Source organism: Pseudophryne corroboree, chromosome 8 (assembly GCF_028390025.1).
Source record: "Pseudophryne corroboree isolate aPseCor3 chromosome 8, aPseCor3.hap2, whole genome shotgun sequence".
NCBI classification, from domain to species: domain Eukaryota; kingdom Metazoa; phylum Chordata; class Amphibia; order Anura; family Myobatrachidae; genus Pseudophryne; species Pseudophryne corroboree.
The window spans coordinates 267,679,243-267,701,280 of NC_086451.1; the positions used below are offsets into that span (position 1 = coordinate 267,679,243).

At 44.6% G+C, this 22,038-nt stretch overlaps 1 protein-coding gene across 2 annotated transcripts in view; it reads left to right on the top strand.

Annotated features, from left to right (window-relative positions):
• LAMP2 (lysosomal associated membrane protein 2) overlaps positions 1–21,809 on the top strand; it is an 82,187-nt gene extending 60,378 nt beyond the window's left edge. The window contains exon 10 of one of the 2 annotated variants that reach the window (XM_063937226.1): positions 20,516–21,809. In XM_063937226.1, the coding sequence (XP_063793296.1) occupies positions 20,516–20,658 (143 nt within the window). In that variant the 3' untranslated portion in view covers positions 20,659–21,809. Of the gene's footprint in view, positions 1–8,280; positions 9,383–20,515 lie in introns of those variants that run through there. The other variant, XM_063937228.1, reaches the window with a different exon arrangement.
• The last annotated feature ends 229 nt before the right edge of the window (positions 21,810–22,038 follow it).

The window sequence follows — 22,038 nt, forward strand, 5'->3', positions numbered from 1 at the left end:
CATGCCGGCGAGTGGGGCCTCCATCCAGAAGTGTTTCAACTCCTAGTGGAAAGGTGGGGCCTTCCAGACGTAGATCTGATGGCGTCTCGACACAATCACAAGGTTCCGGTCTTTGGAGCAAGGACAAGGGATCCTCAAGCAGCATTCGATGATGCGCTGGCGGTACCGTGGAGGTTTCGGCTGCCGTACGTGTTCCCTCCGGTGTCACTCCTCCTGCCCAGGGTAATTCGGAAGTTCAAACAAGAAAAAGGAATTCTGCTTCTCATAGCTCCAGCATGGCACAGACGGCACTGGTTCTCAGACCTGCAAGTCCTATCGTCAGAGCGTCCAATTCTACTTCCACAACGCCCAGACCTCCTCGTTCAGGGCACCTGTGTCTACCAGGACCTAGCCCGGCTGTCTTTGACGGCGTGGCTCTTGAAGCTTCCGTCTTAAGGGCTAAAGGGTTTTCTGAGGCGGTCATTCAAACTATGTTGCAGGCCCGGAAACCGTCTTCGGCTCGGATTTACTATAGGGTCTGGCATTCTTACTTTGTTTGGTGCGCATCTAACGACTATGACGCTTCCAAGTTTAGTATAGCCAAGTTATTTGCTTTTCTTCAGCAGGGCCTGGACTTAGGCCTGCGTCTGGCCTCCCTCAAGGTTCAAATATCTGCCTTTGTCGGTGTGGTTTCAGAGAAAAATTGCGACCGTACCTGATGTGCATACCTTTACTTGAAGTCCACCAAAAGAAATCAAAAACATTCATACAACACCATAGAGTGTGCATGTAAGGTTGTTGTTTGTTTTTTTTGTTTTTTTTAGATGGCATCCTGCTAAAAAAAAAAAAAATCCTCCTTCCTTTTTCATTTCCTCATGTTAGTGCATTGTATCATACTTTATATCCTACTTTTGTTGTTCCTAGAAATATTATGAGCTTTTCCCATGTGAACATTTTATTCACCCCCAACAGCTAATGCTTTTTCACATGTGCAACAATTGTCATTACCAGTGCAGAAATCGCACATTGTGTGCTTCCATAACTGACCAATAAGCTGGCTGCACACCACATGAAATAGGTCAAACCAGCCAACTTCATGACAGGTTCAGAGTGTGGTACTGAATGATGATCATTCACAGCCTGGAAACAGATGAATAATGGTCTGGTTCGTTCTATTGGGTATTCAGTCTACTTCAGTTCACTCAGTCATCGTTCAACAAAATTAAGTTCCCCTCCTCCTATATTGTGGTATATGGAGACGCTCCAACTAGTGGGAAGTCTTCTCCTCCCCTGTTCATTGGCTGCTCTGCTGAACGGTTCAGTATATTACCAGTTTTAGAGCAGTGTAATTGGCTTTTAAGTAACCACACAATATTGTAACATTCAGTGAGTAGTATGGTCCACTGAGTACAAAAATTTATACAAAATATTGTTTGTAGACATGGTTCCTTCAGTGCAAAACCATGGGCAAAGCTCTTGACTAATACTAGTTCTCTGACTCTTAACCATTCAATGTAATGTAGTTGCACACCAAATTTATCAAATGATTCTTACAATTTTTGTGTGACTGTATCATGCGAGGGGAATTTGGCTGCTTATAAAGAGCGCATGTGCGCACACAAGCTTCAGTCCCGATTGGTGGTGAATGGAATAGCCATGGCAGGTTATTTAGGGGGTAATTCAGACCTGATCGCTAGGGTGCATTTTTTTGCATCCCTGCGATCAGGTAGTCGCCGACTACAGGGGGAGGGTATTACCTTTGTGCAGGTGTGCGTTTGCTTTTGTCGGAGACCTGCACAAACATCAGTTTGTGCAGTCTCCGCACTGACCAGGACTTACTCAGCCGATGCGTTGATCAGGGCCAGAGCTGACGTCCGACACCCTCCCTCAAAACGTTTTCCCGGACACTCCTACAAAACGGTCAGTTGCCACCCACAAATGGCCTCTTCCTGTCAGTCACCTTGCGATCACCCCAGTGATTGCTTTTTTTTCGCACCATCCCTTTGCTATGCACCGATGCTTGGTGCAGTCGGCTGACGTGCCGGCGCTTTGCGGTGCATATGCATGCGCAGTTCTGATCTGATCGCAGGCTGTAAGAAAACGCAGCCTAGCGATTAGGTCTGGATTGGCCCCATAGTGTAGGTAATATTTGCTTTTCCAGAATCAACCAATGTAAGAAAGGGAAAGATGCTGCAGTATGCTCTTCACATAACTACATCCCTCTTGTGTACTAGAATAATTGCATTTGATGACTATGCTTAAGCTGCTTTCCCAGAGACCATATTATATGCAAATGCAGACAAGTGGTTTATAATAGCTGAAATTACAATAGATTTCAATATATAATATATATAGTGTCCTATGCCACAGGACTCATTAAGGAGAACATAGTTGAGGTTGTAGAGAAATGTCCTATGTGTGGTTTTTGGTTATCTCTAACGTCCTAGTGGATGCTGGGGACTCCGTAAGGACCATGGGGAATAGACGGGCTCCGCAGGAGTCTGGGCACTCTAAGAAATATTTAGTACTACTGGTGTGCACTGGCTCCTCCCTCTATGCCCCTTCTCCAGACCTCCGTTAGAATCTGTTCCCGGCCAGAGCTGGGTGCATTTTAATGAGCTCTCCTGAGCTTGCTAATAAGAAAGTATTTTAATTAGGTTTTTTATTTTCAGAGAGCTTCTGCTGGCAACACTCTCTGCTACGTGGGACTGAGGGGAGAGAAGCAAACCTACTAACTGCGGCTAGGTTGCGCTTCTTAGGCTACTGGACACCATTAGCTCCAGAGGGATCGAACACAGGACCTGACCTTGTTGTCCGTTCCCGGAGCCGCGCCGCCGTCCCCCTCGCAGAGCCAGAAATCGGAAGCCGGCGGGTTGAAGCAAGAAGACGTCAAAATCGGCGGCAGAAGACTCCTGTCTTCATATGAGGTAGCGTACAGCACTGCAGCTGTGCGCCATTGCGCCCACACTAACCCACACACTCCGGTCACTGTAGGGCGCAGGGGGGGGGGCGCCCTGGGCAGCAATTGATTACCTCCTGGCAAAAAGCAGCATATATACAGTTGGACACTGTAATATACATGAGCCCCGCCATTAATTTTACACAAAATCGCGGGAGAAGCCCGCCGCTGAGGGGGCGGGGCCTTCTTCCTCAGCACTCACCAGCGCCATTTTCTCTCCACAGCTCCGCTGAGAGGAAGCTCCCCAGGCTCTCCCCTGCAGAAGCACGCTAGAAAGGGTGAAAAAGAGAGGGGGGGCACATAAATTTGGCGTAAAAACAATATATACAGCAGCTACTGGGTTAACACTAAGTTACTGTGTGATTCCTGGGTCATATAGCGCTGGGGTGTGTGCTGGCATACTATCTCTCTGTCTCTCCAAAGGGCCTTGTGGGGGAACTGTCTTCAAATAGAGCATCCCCTGTGTGGTGTGTCGGTACGTGTGTGTCGACATGTCTGAGGTAAAAGGCTCCCCCAAGGAGGAGATAGAGCAAATATGTGTGTAAGAGGGTGTCTCCGTCGACAACGCCGACACCTGTTTGGATATGTGTAAGTGCTGAGGTGAATTTATTGCACAAAAGATTAGAGAACAGACAGGAAATCTACCCATGTCTGTCCCTATGTCACAGAGACCTTCAGAGTCTCACAATGCTCACTATCCAAAATAATAAACACTGATATCGACACGGAGTTTGACTCCAGTGTCGACTACGATAATGCAAAGTTACAGCCAAAATGGCTGAAAGGTATTCAATATATGATTATTGTAATAAAAGATGATTTGCATATCACTGATGACTCATTTGTCCCTGACACAAGGGTACACATGTTAAGGGGAAGAAAGCTGAGGTAAATTTCCCTCCTCTCATGAGGAAAAAGAGCGGGAATCTCCAGACAAGAGACTGCAGCTTCCCACAAAGAATTCTCATGCAGTATCCTTTCCCACTAGGGCCAGGATGTGATGGGAATCTTCCCCCTAGGGTGTCACGTTTGCACAGAAGGTAGCACTAGCTATTCTCAGGGATCCTGCAGATAGCGTGCACATTCTAGTACACTACTCAGACCGGCAATTGTGTCGGCATGGGTTTATAGCGCTGTGGCAGCGTGGACAGGTACCTTATCAGCAGAGATTGAGACCCTAGTATGTATATATATATATATATATATATATATATATATATATATATATATATATATATATATATATATATATATATTAAAGATGCTGTCTAAAGAGATTGGTATATATATTTATATAAAACATGCCCAAAGAGACATGAGTATATTGGGTCCTAGAGTCAAAGCTATGTCGATTTCTGCTTGACGTGTCCTGTAGAATGTGCAATGGACAGATGATGCCGACTTAAGAGGCATATGGAAGGCTGAGGATTGTGTGGAGAAGGGTTCTCGGACCTGGTCTCCACAGCTATGGCTGGTAATTCTGATATTTTGCCTTATATTCCTGCACAGCCTAGGAAAGCACGACATTATCAAATGCAGCCTTTCGAATAATGAAACAAAGTCCGAGGTGCGTCCTTTCTTGCCAGAGGCGGGGGCAGAGGAAAGAAGCTGCACAACACAGCTAGTTCCCAGGAACAGAAGTCCTCCCCGGCCTCTACAAAGATCCACTGCATGTCGCTGGGGCTCCACAGGCGGAGCTAGGCCTGGTGGGGGCACGCCTTCGTAAGTTCAGCCACAAGTGGGTTCACTCCCTGTTAGATCCCTGGGCAATAGATATTGTGTCTCAGGGATACAAGCTGGACTTTGAGAAGATGCCCCCTCACCGACGGCCCTGCCGGCTTCTCCCCATGAGAGGGAAACAGTGTTAACTGCAATTCACAAATTGTATCTTCAACAGGTGGTGGTCAAGGTTCCCCTCCTTCAACAAGGAGGGGGTTATTATTTGACCATGTTGTAGTACCGAAACCAGACGGTTCGGTCGGACCCATATTGAATTTAAAATCCCAGAACATATACCTGAAAAGGTTCAAGTTCAAGATGGAATCGCTAAGAGCGGTTATTGCAAGCCTGAAAGGGGAAGATTTTATGGTGACTCGGGACATAAAGGATGCATACCTTCATGTCCCCATTTATCCACCTCATCAGGCGTACCTCAGAATTGCGGTACGGGATTGTCATTACCAATTTCAGACGTTGCCGTTTGGTCTCTCCACGGCCTTGAGAGTATTCACCAAGGTAATGGCGGAAATGATGGTGCTCCTGCGGAAGCAAGGTGTCACTATTATCACGTACTTGGACGATCTCATAAAAGCGAGATCAAGAGAGCAGTTGCTGAACAGCGTATCACTTTCTCTGGAAGTGTTACGGCAACACGGCTGGATTCTATATATTCCAAAGTCGCAGTTGGTTCTTACAGCTCATCTGCCTCTCCTAGGCATGATCCTAGACACATACCAGAAAAGGGTTATCTCCCGATAGAGAGAGCTCAGTAGCTCGTGACACTGGTCAGGAATCTATTAAAACCAAAACAGGTGTCAGTGCATCACTGCACTCAGGTCCTGGGAAGGAGGGTGGCATCATACGAGGCCATTCCCTTCGGCAGGTTCCATACGAGGACCTTCCAATGGGACTTACTGGACAAGTGGTCCGGATCACATCTTCAGATGCATCGGTTAATCACCCTATCCCCCAGAGCCAGGATGTCTCTCCTGTGGTGGCTGCAGAGTGCTCACCTTCTCGAAGGTCGCAGATTCGGCATTCAGGACTGGGTCCTGGTGACCACGGATGCAAGCCTCCGAGGGTGGGGGGCAGTCACACAGGGAAGAAATTTCCAAGGGCTGTGGTCAAGGCAGGAAACTTGTCTTCACATCAATATCCTGGAACTAAGGGCCATATACAACGCCCTAAGTCAAGCGGAGACCCTGCTTCGCGACCAACCGGTCCTGATTCAGTCAGACAATATCACCGCAGTGGCTCATGTAAACCGCCTGGGCGGCACAAGGAGCAGGGTGGCGATGGTAGAAGCCACCAGAATTCTTCGCTGGCGGAGAATCACGTAAGCGCACTGTCAGCAGTGTTCATTCCGGGAGTGGACAACTCGGAAGCAGACTTTCTCAGCAGGCACGACCTCCACCCGGGAGAGTGGGGACTTCATCAAGAAGTCTTCGCGCAGCTTATAGGTCGGTGGGAACTGCCACAGGTGGACATGATGGCATCCCGACTCAACAAAAAGCTACAGAGGTATTGCGCCAGGTCAAGAGACTCTCAGGCGATAGCTGTAGACGCACTGGTGACACCGTGGATGTTCCAGTCGGTTTATGTGTTTCCTCCTTTTCCTCTCTTACCCAAGGTGCTGAGAATCATAAGGAAAAGAGGAGTGAGAACAATACTCATTGTTCCGGATTGGCCAAGAAGGACTTGGTATCCAGAGCTGCAAGAAATGCTCACAGAGGACCCATGGCCTCTGCCTCTAGGGCAGGATCTGTTGCAGCAGGGACCTTGTATGTTCCAAGACTTACCGCAGCTGCGTTTGACGGCATGGCGGTTGGACGCCGGATCCTAGTAAAAAAGAGGGATTCCGGATGAGGATATTTCTACGCTGATAAGGGCTAGGAAGGACGTGACGGCTAAACATTATCACCGTATACGGCGAAAATATGTTGCTGGTGTGAGGCCAGGAATGCCTCTACAGAGGAAGTCCAGCTGGGCCGTTTCCTTCACTTCCTACAGTCGGGAGTGACTTTGGGCCTAGAATTGGGGTCAATTAAGGTCCAGATTTCGGCCCGATCCATTTTCTTCATACAAAAACTAGCTTCTCTACCTGAAGTTCAGACGTTTGTAAAGGGAGTGCTGCATATTCAGCCCCTTTTTTGTGCCACCAGTGGCACCTTGGGATCTTAACGTGGTGTTGAGTTTCCTGAAATCTCACTGGTTTGAGCCGCTTAAGACCGTGGAGTTAAAATATCTCACGTGGAAAGTGGTCAAAAATTGGCGGTTTTGTCATGTAAAAGCCCCTATCTGGTTTTCCATATGGACAGGCCAGAATTACGGACTCGTCCGCAATTTCTGCCAAAGGTGGTGTCATCTTTTCATGTGAACCAACCTATTGTGGTGCCTGCGGCTACTCGTGACTTGGAGGATTCCAAGTTACTAGATGTAGTCAGGGCTTTGAAGATTTATGTAGCCAGATCGTCTGGAGTCAGGAAACCCGACTCGCTGTTTATCCTGTATGCATCCAACAAGCTGGGTGCTCCTGCTTCAAAGCAAACTATTGCTCGCTGGATCTGTAACACGATTCAGCAGGCTCATTCTGTGGCTGGCTTGCCGCCTCCAAAATCAGTAAAAGCCCATTCCACAAGGAAGGTGGGCTCTTCTTGGGCGGCTGCCCGAGGGGTCTCGGCATTACAACTTTGCCGAGCAGCTACTTGGTCGGGTTCAAACACTTTTGCAAAGTTCTACAAGTTTGATACCCTGGCTGAGGAGGACCTTGTGTTTGCTCATTCGGTGCTGCAGAGTCATCCGCACTCTCCCGCCCGTTTGGGAGCTTTGGTATAATCCCCATGGTCCTTACGGAGTCCCCAGCATCCACTAGGACGTTAGAGAAAATAAGATTTTACTCACCGGTAAATCTATTTCTCGTAGTCCGTAGTGGATGCTGGGCGCCCGTCCCAAGTGCGGACTTCTTTTGCAATACTTGTATATAGTTATTGCTTAAATAAGGGTTATGTTATGGTTGCATCAGATTTGTCTGATGCTCTGTTGTTCATACTGTTGACTGGGTATGTTATCACAAGTTATACGGTGTGATTGGTGTGGCTTGTATGAGTCTTACCCTGGATTCCAAAATCCTTTCCTTGTAATGTCCGCTCTTCCGGGCACAGTTTTCTTAACTGAGGTCTGGAGGAGGGGCATAGAGGGAGGAGCCAGTGCACACCAGTAGTACTAAATCTTTCTTAGAGTGCCCAGTCTCCTGCGGAGCCCGTCTATTCCCCATGGTCCTTACGGAGTCCCCAGCATCCACTACGGACTATGAGAAATAGATTTACCGGTGAGTAAAATCTTATTTTTTTTGCCTTCGTACATTGACCTGGGCAACACGGTAGTACAGTGGTTATAAATGCTATCTAACCATGATGAGGTCATCTGTTTGATTCTGGGCCCTATCTTATCATATTGCGGTCACAAGATTGACAGTGACAATGTCACCAGTCACTACGTCAGTATTTTTTATTTTATTTTAAGCTGAAACTTTATTGTACTTGCATGTGATGTGAGTTTTTTTTATTTTATTTTGTTTTTGTTTTTTTTCCTCCTTGTTTTTGTTTTGTTTTCTCCTCATGTAGCGGAAGATTGCTTTGCTGATCAGAACTTCACTGTACCAATAGTCGTGGGTGCTGCATTGGGAGTCCTTGTAATCCTAGTGATGGTGGCTTATTTCATTGGCCGCAGGAATCGGCGTTCTGCTGGATATGAACATTTTTAAGGATTATGAGATAGGGGACTGGAAAGTATTTGACACATTTACAGTGAACGATATCGGAACTGACTGCTCAGACCGTTATAATGCATTGCTTTTTCCACTAAATTTTATAATCTTTATCCAGTGAGCAAAACTACTTTTCTCTCATGATAACTTTCCATTTTATCAAGTGTATTTCATAATTTGCAATGTAAATCTTGCATGTGAATGTACCTGTGAATGTTGCTTTATTACAGTATATAGTAACAAAATAATCCTTCAGTTTTACTGTATATTACAGGATTTAATTCAGATAATTTCTTTTTATATGTAATTGCAGTTTTTGTTTTGGTTTTTTTATTTTACATTTTTCTTTTATTAGCAGAATGTTTCTTCTATTTCATATTAACATTGTACCTGGTTTGTTGATGGTTTCTTTGCAAAATCCATTTTAACTACAACAGATAACTAACATTAACATTGTATAAATTCAAATGACCACTGTTGACAATACTTACTGTAACTGTATATACATTATTTAATCAAGTTTTATTCACCAACCATTTCATTTCAAATACAAGTTGCCTTATAGTAAATATATACGTTGGAACTTCCAACATGAGATACTTGCGTTCATCTGTATCCCATGCATAAATATAACAAACTCTTGTTTTGTTGCTAGTAATTTCATACAAGACTGACGTTATTTAGCTGTCTAAGAATACTGGTTCCCTCCATGAGATTGGAATCACTTAGGCAAGTTGGTCCCAAACTGGGTGCCGCAGGTTGGCAGTCCAGGCAAATGTGATGGACCAAACTGGTACCAGTGGCTGCCAATCATAAAATCTGTGGACAAACAGAAGTACAACCTTGCCCACTACAACCATATGATTGAACCTATTACCGCAATTTACTTAATTTAATCATTTTTGTATAGTTTCTCAATGAGAAACATTTGGCCTAGGGTTTCTGTGAAAGAAACAATGCTGATATGCCATGATTCAGAAAAGTATGTTGATTTCTGACTTATGGGCCCTACACACTTGGCGACCTACACGGGCAATATGAACGACATCGCTCATAAGTGAATGATATGTCATTTAGTGTGTAGGCATGAACAATGCACATCCCTGCGGTCGTTCATCGTTTGTTTTCCCTCGTTTATCATAGCAAGCCACTTTGGACAATAGTCGTTAATCGTTGAAAACGGACATTTCCCAAATCAGAAACATCGCCAAGTGTGTAGGGCCTATTAGGCAAACAATTGGATACAGTGACCATTTCAATCACGTTTGATTGATCTAATACAAGCTAAGCAGCTAAAGCAAGACTGTGGTTGCTATGATTTACTACTAATTTCTGTCATTTGTTTGAATAAACATACATATATGTAGGAAATGATAACATCAGGGTTCTTTGCACTATAGATTTGGGGGAGATGCATCAAAGCTTCTAAAAAGTAGAGAAGTAGGCATGCAGGGGTTGACCATAGCAGCCAATCAGCCTCACCCTGTTCTTTATAGAATATATTTGATAAATACTTACTAGAAGTGAGTTGCTATTGGCAATCTATCCACTGCTCCAATCTTGTAAAGGTTTCATGCATTTCTCACGGCCTGGTACATTGGGAGTACACTGTTAGCACAAGCTCCTGTAGGAACCTTGCATTATGTAAGGGTGCATACATTTCCAGATATTAATGTTTCAGGTATATTGCTTACTTTTCTTGCAACCCTTGCAGAGGCACATAACATGAAGCTCCTATTTGAGCTAATAGGAGTCTGACCCCGGTAGGGACTTAGTATCCTAGGCTAGTGTACTCTGATTCAACACGCAGTGAGCTGTACCGATTTATTTTAGCATCAAAAGAATCATTCATTTGGTATTGCGTTAAAGTTGGAATATATGAGGGTATGCATTGATACCCAATAGGTTTACATTCTTTTGAATCAATTAATTATTAAAGAACAGTTGAACCTGATATCAGATATTGGAGACTTACACTAGATCCAAGTGATTTCAGATATTAAAGTTATTAGTGCCCTGTGGTATGTGTAAGCAGCAGACTGGCCTTCACTAACTGCAGCCCACAGGGACTATCCAAAAATATCTTCACAGGCTATCAGGATTTGGCCTTAGCAGAATGATTGCTCGGTGGGCAGATGGCTGTACGGTTCCAAGACTATTTAAGGGGCTTAGCTGGCAAATATTCTGCTCCATGCAATCATTCACAACTGATATGAATAAACACAGACTTCAATACAATACACTTCTTCAAATAATTTCACAAAATATATCCCAATATCTGTTATGTTTAATATGTTGTTTTAATGAAGAAATCCTAAAAGGATCAGCGACAGATCATTTTATGGGGCTTTCGTGTTTTCTATTCAATATCTATAGCAAATTTCTCTCCCTACAGGAGTGAAACAGATACAGATGTGTCCTCACATATCACTGATTCAGTCGCGCCAAACAGCCCTTCACCGTGTTCCAGGTCCCACGAGACTCTGCTAGTGCCTTTTGTTTGCTAAATCTGCTGATTAATTTTATATGTGACACTAGTATATCTTTGTGCAACCGATACTGCTTTCACATCTCCAATGCTGTATCCCACCTGGGAATTGGAAATTGGTCCTTCACGGGTGGGATCCGGCATTGGAGACTATGTGCTGGCTTCCTGACCTGGCAAATTGTTGGGTCGGTTGCCATAGCGGTGGGGGGCGGAGCCGGCACTGGGAGATGAGCTCATCTCCGTGCCATCTCTCTTTATGCTGTGAATGGACCCAGCATCCCATTCACACTGTGCCTGACCCGGTATTCAACCTGAGAATAACCCTTCTTATTACCTGGATTGAATTACTGGGTCAGGCGACCCGGGAATTCGGACATGGCCCTTTCACATCACACAGTGGCCCATGTCGAAGGGTCGATACCGGGTTATTTGTACAATGTGAAAGGGGTTTGAGTCTCTGTATCTGCATACGGAGTGCTACAATGCAGCGACTGCGGCTTTTTTCCATGCCAAGTTCCATTGTGCTTGATATACAACTCTGTTAATAATAATAATAATAATAATAATAATAATATTTATAAAGCACTTTTCTCCTAATGGGATTCAAAGTGCTTTACAATTGTGTCTACAGCTCAAAATACAAAACCAGTTTAACAGTAGATATTAGTGAAATGCTTGAGTAAGTAGGTCATTCTTTAGTCTATTTTTGAAGGATTTTAGTGGCGGCTTCTCGCATTGTGCTGGGAAGAGAGTTCCATAGAGTCGGAGCCACAAAGTTGAAAGCTAGACCCCTAGATGAATTCAGGGAGATTTTAGGTATTGCTAGTAGAGATGTGCACTTGAAATTTTTCGGGTTTTGGGTTCGGTTCCGCGGCCGTGTTTTGGGTTCGACCGCGTTTTGGCAAAACCTCACCAAATTTTTTTTGTTGGATTCGGGTGTGTTTTGGATTCGGGTGTTTTTTTCAAAAAACCCTAAAAACCAGCTTAAATCATAGAATTTGGGGGTCATTTTGATCCCAAAGTATTATTAACCTCAATAACCATTATTTCCACTCATTTTCAGTCTATTCTGAATACCTCACACCTCACAATATTATTTTTAGTCCTAAAATTTGCACCGAGGTCGCTGGATGACTAAGCTAAGCGACCCTAGTGGCCGACACAAACACCGGGCCCATCTAGGAGTGGCACTGCAGTGTCACGCAGGATGGCCCTTCCAAAAAACACTCCCCAAACAGCACATGACGCAAAGAAAAAAAGAGGCGCAATGAGGTAGCTGTGTGAGTAAGATAAGCGACCATAGTGGCCGACACAAACACCGGGCCCATCTAGGAGTGGCACTGCAGTGTCACGCTGGATGGCCCTTCCAAAAAACACTCCCCAAACAGCACATGACGCAAAGAAAAAAAGAGGCGCAATGAGGTAGCTGTGTGAGTAAGATAAGTGACCCTAGTGGCCGACACAAACACCGGGCCCATCTAGGAGTGGCACTGCAGTGTCACGCAGGATGGCCCTTCCAAAAAACACTCCCCAAACAGCACATGACGCAAAGAAAAATTAAAGAAAAAAGAGGTGCAAGATGGAATTGTCCTTGGGCCCTCCCACCCACCCTTATGTTGTATAAACAGGACATGCACACTTTAACCAACCCATCATTTCAGTGACAGGGTCTGCCACACGACTGTGGCTGAAATGACGGGTTGGTTTGGACCCCCACCAAAAAAGAAGCAATTAATCTCTCCTTGCACAAACTGGCTCTACAGAGGCAAGATGTCCACCTCATCATCATCCTCCGATATATCACCGTGTACATCCCCCTCCTCACAGATTATCAATTCGTCCCCACTGGAATCCACCATCTCAGCTCCCTGTGTACTTTGTGGAGGCAATTGCTGCTGGTCAATGTCTCCACGGAGGAATTGATTATAATTCATTTTAATGAACATCATCTTCTCCACATTTTCTGGAAGTAACCTCGTACGCCGATTGCTGACAAGGTGAGCGGCGGCACTAAACACTCTTTCGGAGTACACACTTGTGGGAGGGCAACTTAGGTAGAATAAAGCCAGTTTGTGCAAGGGCCTCCAAATTGCCTCTTTTTCCTGCCAGTATAAGTACGGACTGTGTGACGTGCCTACTTGGATGCGGTCACTCATATAATCCTCCACCATTCTTTCAATGGGGAGAGAATCATATGCAGTGACAGTAGACGACATGTCCGTAATCGTTGACAGGTCCTTCAGTCCGGACCAGATGTCAGCATCAGCAGTCGCTCCAGACTGCCCTGCATCACCGCCAGCAGGTGGGCTCGGAATTCTGAGCCTTTTCCTCGCACCCCCAGTTGCGGGAGAATGTGAAGGAGGAGATGTTGACAGGTCGCGTTCCGCTTGACTTGACAATTTTCTCACCAGCAGGTCTTTGAACCCCAGCAGACTTGTGTCTGCCGGAAAGAGAGATCCAAGGTAGGTTTTAAATCTAGGATCGAGCACGGTGGCCAAAATGTAGTGCTCTGATTTCAACAGATTGACCACCCGTGAATCCTTGTTAAGCGAATTAAGGGCTCCATCCACAAGTCCCACATGCCTAGCGGAATCGCTCCGTGTTAGCTCCTCCTTCAATGTCTCCAGCTTCTTCTGCAAAAGCCTGATGAGGGGAATGACCTGACTCAGGCTGGCAGTGTCTGAACTGACTTCACGTGTGGCAAGTTCAAAGGGCAGCAGAACCTTGCACAACGTTGAAATCATTCTCCACTGCGCTTGAGACAGGTGCATTCCACCTCCTATATCGTGCTGAATTGTATAGGCTTGAATGGCCTTTTGCTGCTCCTCCAACCTCTAAAGCATATATAGGGTTGAATTCCACCTCGTTACCACTTCTTGCTTCAGATGATGGCAGGGCAGGTTCAGGCGTTTTTGGTGTTGCTCCAGTCTTCTGTACGTGGTGCCTGTACGCCGAAAGTGTCCCGCAATTCTTCTGGCCACCGACAGCATCTCTTGCACGCCCCTGTCGTTTTTTAAAAAATTCTGCACCACCAAATTCAAGGTATGTGCAAAACATGGGACGTGCTGGAATTTGCCCAGATTTAATGCGCACACAATATTGCTGGCGTTGTCCGATGCCACAAATCCACAGGAGAGTCCAATTGGGGTAAGCCATTCCGCGATGATCTTCCTCAGTTGCCGTAAGAGGTTTTCAGCTGTGTGCGTATTCTGGAAACCGGTGATACAAAGCGTAGCCTGCCTAGGAAAGAGTTGGCGTTTGCGAGATGCTGCTACTGGTGCCGCCGCTGCTGTTCTTGCGGCGGGAGTCCATACATCTACCCAGTGGGCTGTCACAGTCATATAGTCCTGACCCTGCCCTGCTCCACTTGTCCACATGTCCGTGGTTAAGTGGACATTGGGTACAGCTGCATTTTTTAGGACACTGGTGACTCTTTTTCTGAGGTCTGTGTACATTTTCGGTATCGCCTGCCTAGAGAAATGGAACCTAGATGGTATTTGGTACCGGGGACACAGTACCTCCAACAAGTCTCTAGTTGGCTCTGCAGTAATGATGGATACCGGAACCACGTTTCTCACCACCCAGGATGCCAAGGCCTCAGTTATCCGCTTTGCAGCAGGATGACTGCTGTGATATTTCATCTTCCTCGCAAAGGACTGTTGTACAGTCAATTGCTTGGTGGAAGTAGTAAAAGTGGGCTTACGAGTACGACTTCCCCTCTGGGATGACCATCGACTCCCAGCAGCAACAACAGCAGCGCCAGCAGCAGTAGGCGTTACACGCAAGGATGCATCGGAGGAATCCCAGGCAGGAGAGGACTCGTCAGAATTGCCAGTGACATGGCCTGCAGGACTATTGGCATTCCTGGGGAAGGAGGAAATTGACACTGAGGGAGTTGGTGGGGTGGTTTGCGTTAGCTTGGTTACAAGAGGAAGGGATTTACTGGTCAGTGGACTGCTTCCGCTGTCGCCCAAAGTTTTTGAACTTGTCACTGACTTATTATGAATGCGCTGCAGGTGACGTTTAAGGGAGGATGTTCCAAGGTGGTTAACGTCCTTACCCCTACTTATTACAGCTTGGCATAGGCAACACACGGCTTGACAAATGTTGTCCGCATTTCTGTTGAAATACTTCCACACCGAAGAGCTGATTTTTTTGGTATTTTCACCAGGCATGTCAACGGCCATATTGCTCCCACGGACAACAAGTGTCTCCCCGGGTGCCTGACTTAAACAAACCACCTCACCATCAGAATCCTCCTTGTCAATTTCCTCCCCAGCGCCAGCAACACCCATATCCTCCTCATCCTGGTGTACTTCAACACTGACATCTTCAATCTGACTATCAGGAACTGGACTGCGGGTGCTCCTTCCAGCACTTGCAGGGGGCGTGCAAATGGTGGAAGGCGCATGCTCTTCACGTCCAGTGTTGGGAAGGTCAGGCATCGCAACCGACACAATTGGACTCTCCTTGTGGATTTGGGATTTCGAAGAACGCACAGTTCTTTGCGGTGCTTTTGCCAGCTTGAGTCTTTTCATTTTTCTAGCAAGAGGCTGAGTGCTTCCATCCTCATGTGAAGCTGAACCACTAGCCATGAACATAGGCCAGGGCCTCAGCCGTTCCTTGCCACTCCGTGTGGTAAATGGCATATTGGCAAGTTTACGCTTCTCCTCCGACAATTTTATTTTAGATTTTGGAGTCCTTTTTTTACTGATATTTGGTGTTTTGGATTTTACATGCTCTGTACTATGACATTGGGCATCGGCCTTGGCAGACGACGTTGCTGGCATTTCATCGTCTCGGCCATGACTAGTGGCAGCAGCTTCAGCACGAGGTGGAAGTGGATCTTGATCTTTCCCTAATTTTGGAACCTCAACATTTTTGTTCTCCATATTTTAATAGGCACAACTAAAAGGCACCTCAGGTAAACAATGGAGATGGATGGATACTAGTATACTTATGGATGGACGAGCGACTGCCGACACAAAGGTAGCTACAGCCGTGGACTACCGTACTGTGTCTGCTGCTAATATAGACTGGATGATAATGAGATGAAATCAATATATATATAATATCACTAGTACTGCAGCCGGACAGGTATATAATATATATTTATTATGTAATGACTGATGACGGACCTGCTGGACACTGTCAGCTCAGCAGCACCGCAGACTGCTACAGTAAGCTACTATAGTAGTATGTATAAAGAAGAAAGAAAAAAAAAAAAAACCACGGGTAGGTGGTATACAATTATGGATGGACCAGCGACTGCCGACACAGAGGTAGCTACAGCCGTGGACTACCGTACTGTGTCTGCTGCTAATATAGACTGGATGATAATGAGATGAAATCAATATATATATATATATATATATATATATAATATCACACTAGTACTGCAGCCGGACAGGTAGATATATTTATTATGTAATGACTGATGACGGACCTGCTGGACACTGTCAGCTCAGCAGCACCGCAGACTGCTACAGTTAGCTACTATAGTAGTATGTATAAAGAAGAAAGGAAAAAAAAAAAAACCACGGGTAGGTGGTATACAATTATGGATGGACCAGCGACTGCCGACACAGAGGTAGCTACAGCCGTGGACTACCGTACTGTGTCTGCTGCTAATATAGACTGGATGATAATGAGATGAAATCAATATATATATATATATATATATATATATATATATAATATCACTAGTACTGCAGCCGGACAGGTATATAATATATATTTATTATGTAATGACTGATGACGGACCTGCTGGACACTGTCAGCTCAGCAGCACCGCAGACTGCTACAGTAAGCTACTATAGTAGTATGTATAAAGAAGAAAAAAAAAAAAAAAACGGGGAGGTGGTATACAATATTATATATATATTATATACAATTATATATATATATTATATATATTAAACTGGTGGTGATTATTAAACTGGTGGTCAGGTCACTGGTCACACTATCAGCAACTTGCAAGTAGTACTCCTAAGCAGACAATCACAATATATATTATACTGGTGGTCAGAGTGGTCACAATGGCAGTGTGGCACTCTAGCAGCAAGTCCTGCTCTCAGACTCTAACTGCTCCCCACTGTCAGTGTCTCCCCCACAAGTCAGATATACATTATACAGTCACACTATCTATCTATCTATCTATCACTTCAGCAAGTAGTAGTACTCCTCCTAAAGTACTCCTCCTAATGCTCCCCAAAATTACTACTGTGTCTCTCTCTACTCTAGTCTCACTCTCTTCTCTATAAACGGAGAGGACGCCAGCCACGTCCTCTCCCTATGAATCTCAATGCACGTGTGAAAATGGCGGCGACGCGCGGCTCCTTATATAGAATCCGAGTCTCGCGATAGAATCCGAGCCTCGCGAGAATCCGACAGCGGGATGATGACGTTCGGGCGCGCTCGGGTTAACCGAGCAAGGCGGGAAGATCCGAGTCGCTCGGCCCCGTGTAAAAAAAACTGAAGTTCGGGCGGGTTCGGATTCCGAGGAACCGAACCCGCTCATCTCTAATTGCTAGTAGTCCTTCATCTACAGATTGTAATGATCGAGTGGGATGGTAAGAAATCAGAAGCTGCTGCAAGTACCTTGGGACCTGGTCATGTAGGGCTTTGAAAGTGAGTAAGCCAATCTTGAAAATTATTCGCCATTGTACAGGTAGCTAGTGAAGGGAGTAGAGAATGGGTGTTATGTGGCTGGAACAGGGCTGGTTGGTTAATAGTCTGGCAGCTGCATTTTGTACCATCTGCAAGCGGTGCAGTTCTTTTGCTGGGAGATCATTGAGTAGTCTAGGCCAGGGGTTCTCAAACTCGGTCCTCAGGACCCCACACAGTGCATGTTTTGCAGGTAACCCAGCAGGTGCACAGGTGTATTAATTACTCACTGACACATTTTAAAAGCTCCACAAGTGGAGCTAATTATTTCACTTGTGATTTTGTGAGGAGACCTGCAAAACATGCACTGTGTGGGGTCCTGAGGACCGAGTTTGAGAACCTGTGGTCTAGGCGTTATATAGTCTAGGCGTTATGATACAAATGCATGTATGACTTTAGGCAGGTATTCTGAGGGAATTAAGTGCTTGATTCTGGCTATGTTCCTCAGATGAAAGAATGAGGATTCGATTGTGGCTGACACCTGAAGTTTAAGTGTCAAGCCACTATCCAGGACAAAAGCAAGATTCCACACATGTTCAGTGTTTTGTAGTTCTAAACCCCCAAGCGTAAGTCCTGTCAGTTGGCTATGCTGCAGTCTTATCCTGTGACCTATCATCAGGACTTCTGTTTTATCAGGGTTCAGTCTCTGCCAACTGTCACTCATCCACTCCTGGAGCTCATCTAGGCAGCCATTTAGGGTCGTTATTGGGCTATCAGTACCTGGAGCAAAGGACAGTTACAGTTGTGTATCATCTTCATAGCAGTGGTAGACCAGGCCCTGACATTTGATTATTTCACCCAGTGGTAGCATGTATACTGCAAAAAGCATGGGAGATAGTATAGAACCCTGTGGGACATCACAAGTCAATGGCACTGGTGGAGAAGAGTATACTCCAGGCCAAATTCTCTGTGACCTGCCAGTAAGAAATGATTTAAACCAGCTAAGAACTGTGCATCCGTACCACAGAAATTCTTCAGGTGCTCAATTAGAATCCCATGGTCCATGGTGTCAAATGCTGCAGAGAGATCCAGAAGGATTAAGATTGAACAGTCACCTCTGTTTCTTGCCATTGGTAGATCATTAAACACATATACCAGGGCTGTTTCAGTGCTATGTCTACTCCTGAATCCTGACTGGAATGGATCATAAATGTCATGGGTTGACAGGCGGATTTCTAATTGCATATCAATTAATCAGCAACGTCTCCTGGTGTGTCTTAATTGTGTTGCGACTACGATGTACTTTTGGCAAAAAAGGACACCTGATGCTGGCAGAGCTAGCGGGCATCTCGTGCTGCGTGGCGTATTGAGGTTAGATGTATGAGGAGACCTTTGTATTACACTCAGTCTGCTTATTGCATATCACAAGAATGTTTACCACCCTCATTACCAGCGATGGGAGTGCCTATACAGCATCTTTATAGTTCTTTATTAATCAGTCCCTTAATATGTTCCTGGTATGCCAGTTTCTACCACAGGGCTTGTGGGTCTACTGCTGGGCATATACTATACAATTACAGATAATCTGGCAGATCTGGCTGGTTGGAAAGAAAATCTGGTAATGGATAAAAGCAAATGACAATTGAACATTTGCTCCCAATTGTCATTTGCTCTCAAACACTGTAAAATGGACAAAAACTGTTGTTCATATAAATTGCCTAAATCCGTGATTTAAACAATTTGTCTGAATGACAGGTTTTGTCCATTTAACCAGTGTTTGGGAGCAAATGTTCAATTGTCATTTGCTCTTATCCATTACCAGATTTTCTTTCCAACCAGCCAGATCTGGCAGATAATCTGCCAGATAATTGTATAGTGTATGCACAGCACAAGGATATAATACATAACTGCATTTCATGTATTTAGTAAATGTTTCTGAGATTTCTGCAAGCTGTGTAAATAAGCATACAGTATAGTCCGGGAACTTTTAGTACGGAACAAGGACCTAGTTTTTAGTAATGCAGTTGTGCAAGCTCATGCGCCTTACCTGTAATTAACAGTGTGAATAGTTAGTGTAGAGACAACTCTAAACAGTCTCCTCTCTCCTCATTCCCATAACAAATACAAATATGATACAAAATACAGTATTAAGCCTAATAACAAAATGCTAGGCTTTACATTGCAGTTCATTAGGTAAACAGGGGCAGATTTATTAAGCCTGGTGAAATGATAAAGTGGAAGGTGATAATGCACCAGCCAATCAGCTCCTAACTGCCATGTTATAGGCTGTTATCACCTTCCATTTTATCCCTTCACCTGGCTTAAAAATCTGCCCCCCCCAGCCTGTAACATGGAAGTTAGGAGCTGATTGGCTGGTGCAATATCACCTTCCACTTTATCACTTCACCTGGCTTAATAAATCTGCCCCCCCCCCCCCCCCCCCCCTCCCCACCCAGCCTGTAACATGGAAGTTAGGAGCTGATTGGCTGGTGCAATATCACCTTCCACTTTATCACTTCACCTGGCTTAATAAATCTGCCCCCCCCCCCCCCCCCCCTCCCCACCCAGCCTGTAACATGGAAGTTAGGAGCTGTTTGGCTGGTGCAATATCACCTTCCACTTTATCATTTCACCAGGCTTAATAAATCTGCCCCACAGTGTTGCGTGCAGACAACAGATTGATGGATATCTAATAGCACCTTACTGATAATTAATTCTTTTGCCATAGTTAGCTTTGTGCCCTCTGTCAACAGATTTTAATTAGTGTCATAGAGCTGTGGAGTCGGGTAGATATTTGTAATTAAATGTGAATAAATACTCTGAGAATGAAACTGTTAAAAAGTTTAAGATCAAACAAGCGATCTTCATGTATAAAAGTGTAAAATGATAGTGTATAGCATTCTGGCGTGGGCTGGGCAGAGGGGTTAGTCGTACTCTAACACAGTGACACAACACCAATAACTCGCTTCTCATGTTCTCCTCTCTTTTTTCCCAACAGCGGAAGAATGCTTCGCTGACTCTGATCTGAGCTTTTTTATTCCAATCGCGGTGGGGGCTGTGCTTATGTTTCTTATTATACTTGTCTTTATCTCCTATTTAATTGGAAGACGAAAAAGCCGCACAGGCTATCAATCTGTATGATATCAAAACTTTCTTTCATTTCCTTTCTACTCTTTAAATAATTTATTCTTGTACAATGCTAACTTCCCTATGCATAGTGGAATATATAAGTTGTTTTCTAACCCGGCTGTAAGAAACCTATGACATCTAACTTGGACTTTATACTAGGTTCACTATATGATATTAGTGGGTGCATCATTCTAGTAAGACAGGAAGACAAGTTTATTTGTTATGTACGATGAAAGACCTCCTGCTCCATCCACCGTTTGCAGAATGCTGTGAGGACATGGATGAAGTCCTTTTGCAGAATTCAGTACAATAAGAACTTATACAAAATAGTTATAAACCTGGACACATTTAGACACAGTATTTTTACAAAGTACCATCTGCATAATTTATGCATAATGGATGGAGCCATGTAAATCCAAGCATATTGGAGCTCATGAAATAAGTACAAGAGCAATGGTATACTGAAACCCATAGCGTCAAAGCAAGTTTTAGCAGTCTGTATACCTAGACAAAAGAAAGCACAAAGGAAAAATCTGTGTAGACCTCCAGTATACTGTAGACTTAAAGGCTCAAAAGCATAACAATAAGAGTGCTCCTTATCACTGGGCAGAGCAAACATAAATTAGGACCATGCAAGGCAGAAAAAAATGAGAAAATAAAAGGTAAGGAGGGCCCTGCTCCTGCAAGAGATTACAGTGAAATAGACCCCGCAATAGGTAACTGGACAGTGTATAGTAGGCACCCTCTATAAATGGTGTAATTGCATTGTGTAGTGATCTTGCACTAGACCAGAGGTTTCCAAACACGGTCCTCAAGGCGCCCCAATGGTTCTGGTTTTAAATTTATCCATGATTGGCCACAGGTGACTTAATTAGCACCTTAGTCAATTTGATTTTACCATCTGTGCTGAGCCATGGATATACCTAAAACCTGGACTGTTGGGGTGCCTTGAGGACCGCGTTTGGGAACCTCTGCACTAGACCCATTAATGGTCAAATCCTTGCTTGGTGCACCAAGCTATTGAGTAAGCCTTTTCTATGTCTGGAAAACTGAAAAATGACACGGAAATATATAAAAAGGGAAACTTAGTGTAAATGAAATGTCTATGGTTTATATGAAGCCTTAAGCATTTGCTTTGAAATAAAGACTTTTTATGTTCCCAATTGTGTTACCTTCAATGGGTTCCATCCTGTTGTAAATACTTAGCTGGCAGCAGTGAGCTATGCTTCCTTTATGTGTAATGTGCACCTACAACTGATTCACATAAAACTGGATTTTCATTACAATAACAAAATTTACTAATAACTGATCTAATTTCAATATTTTAAGAATTTCCTATTGTATTCTCAAAAGCTCCTTTACCTTCTGCAGGCCATACAGACTTGCCTCTAA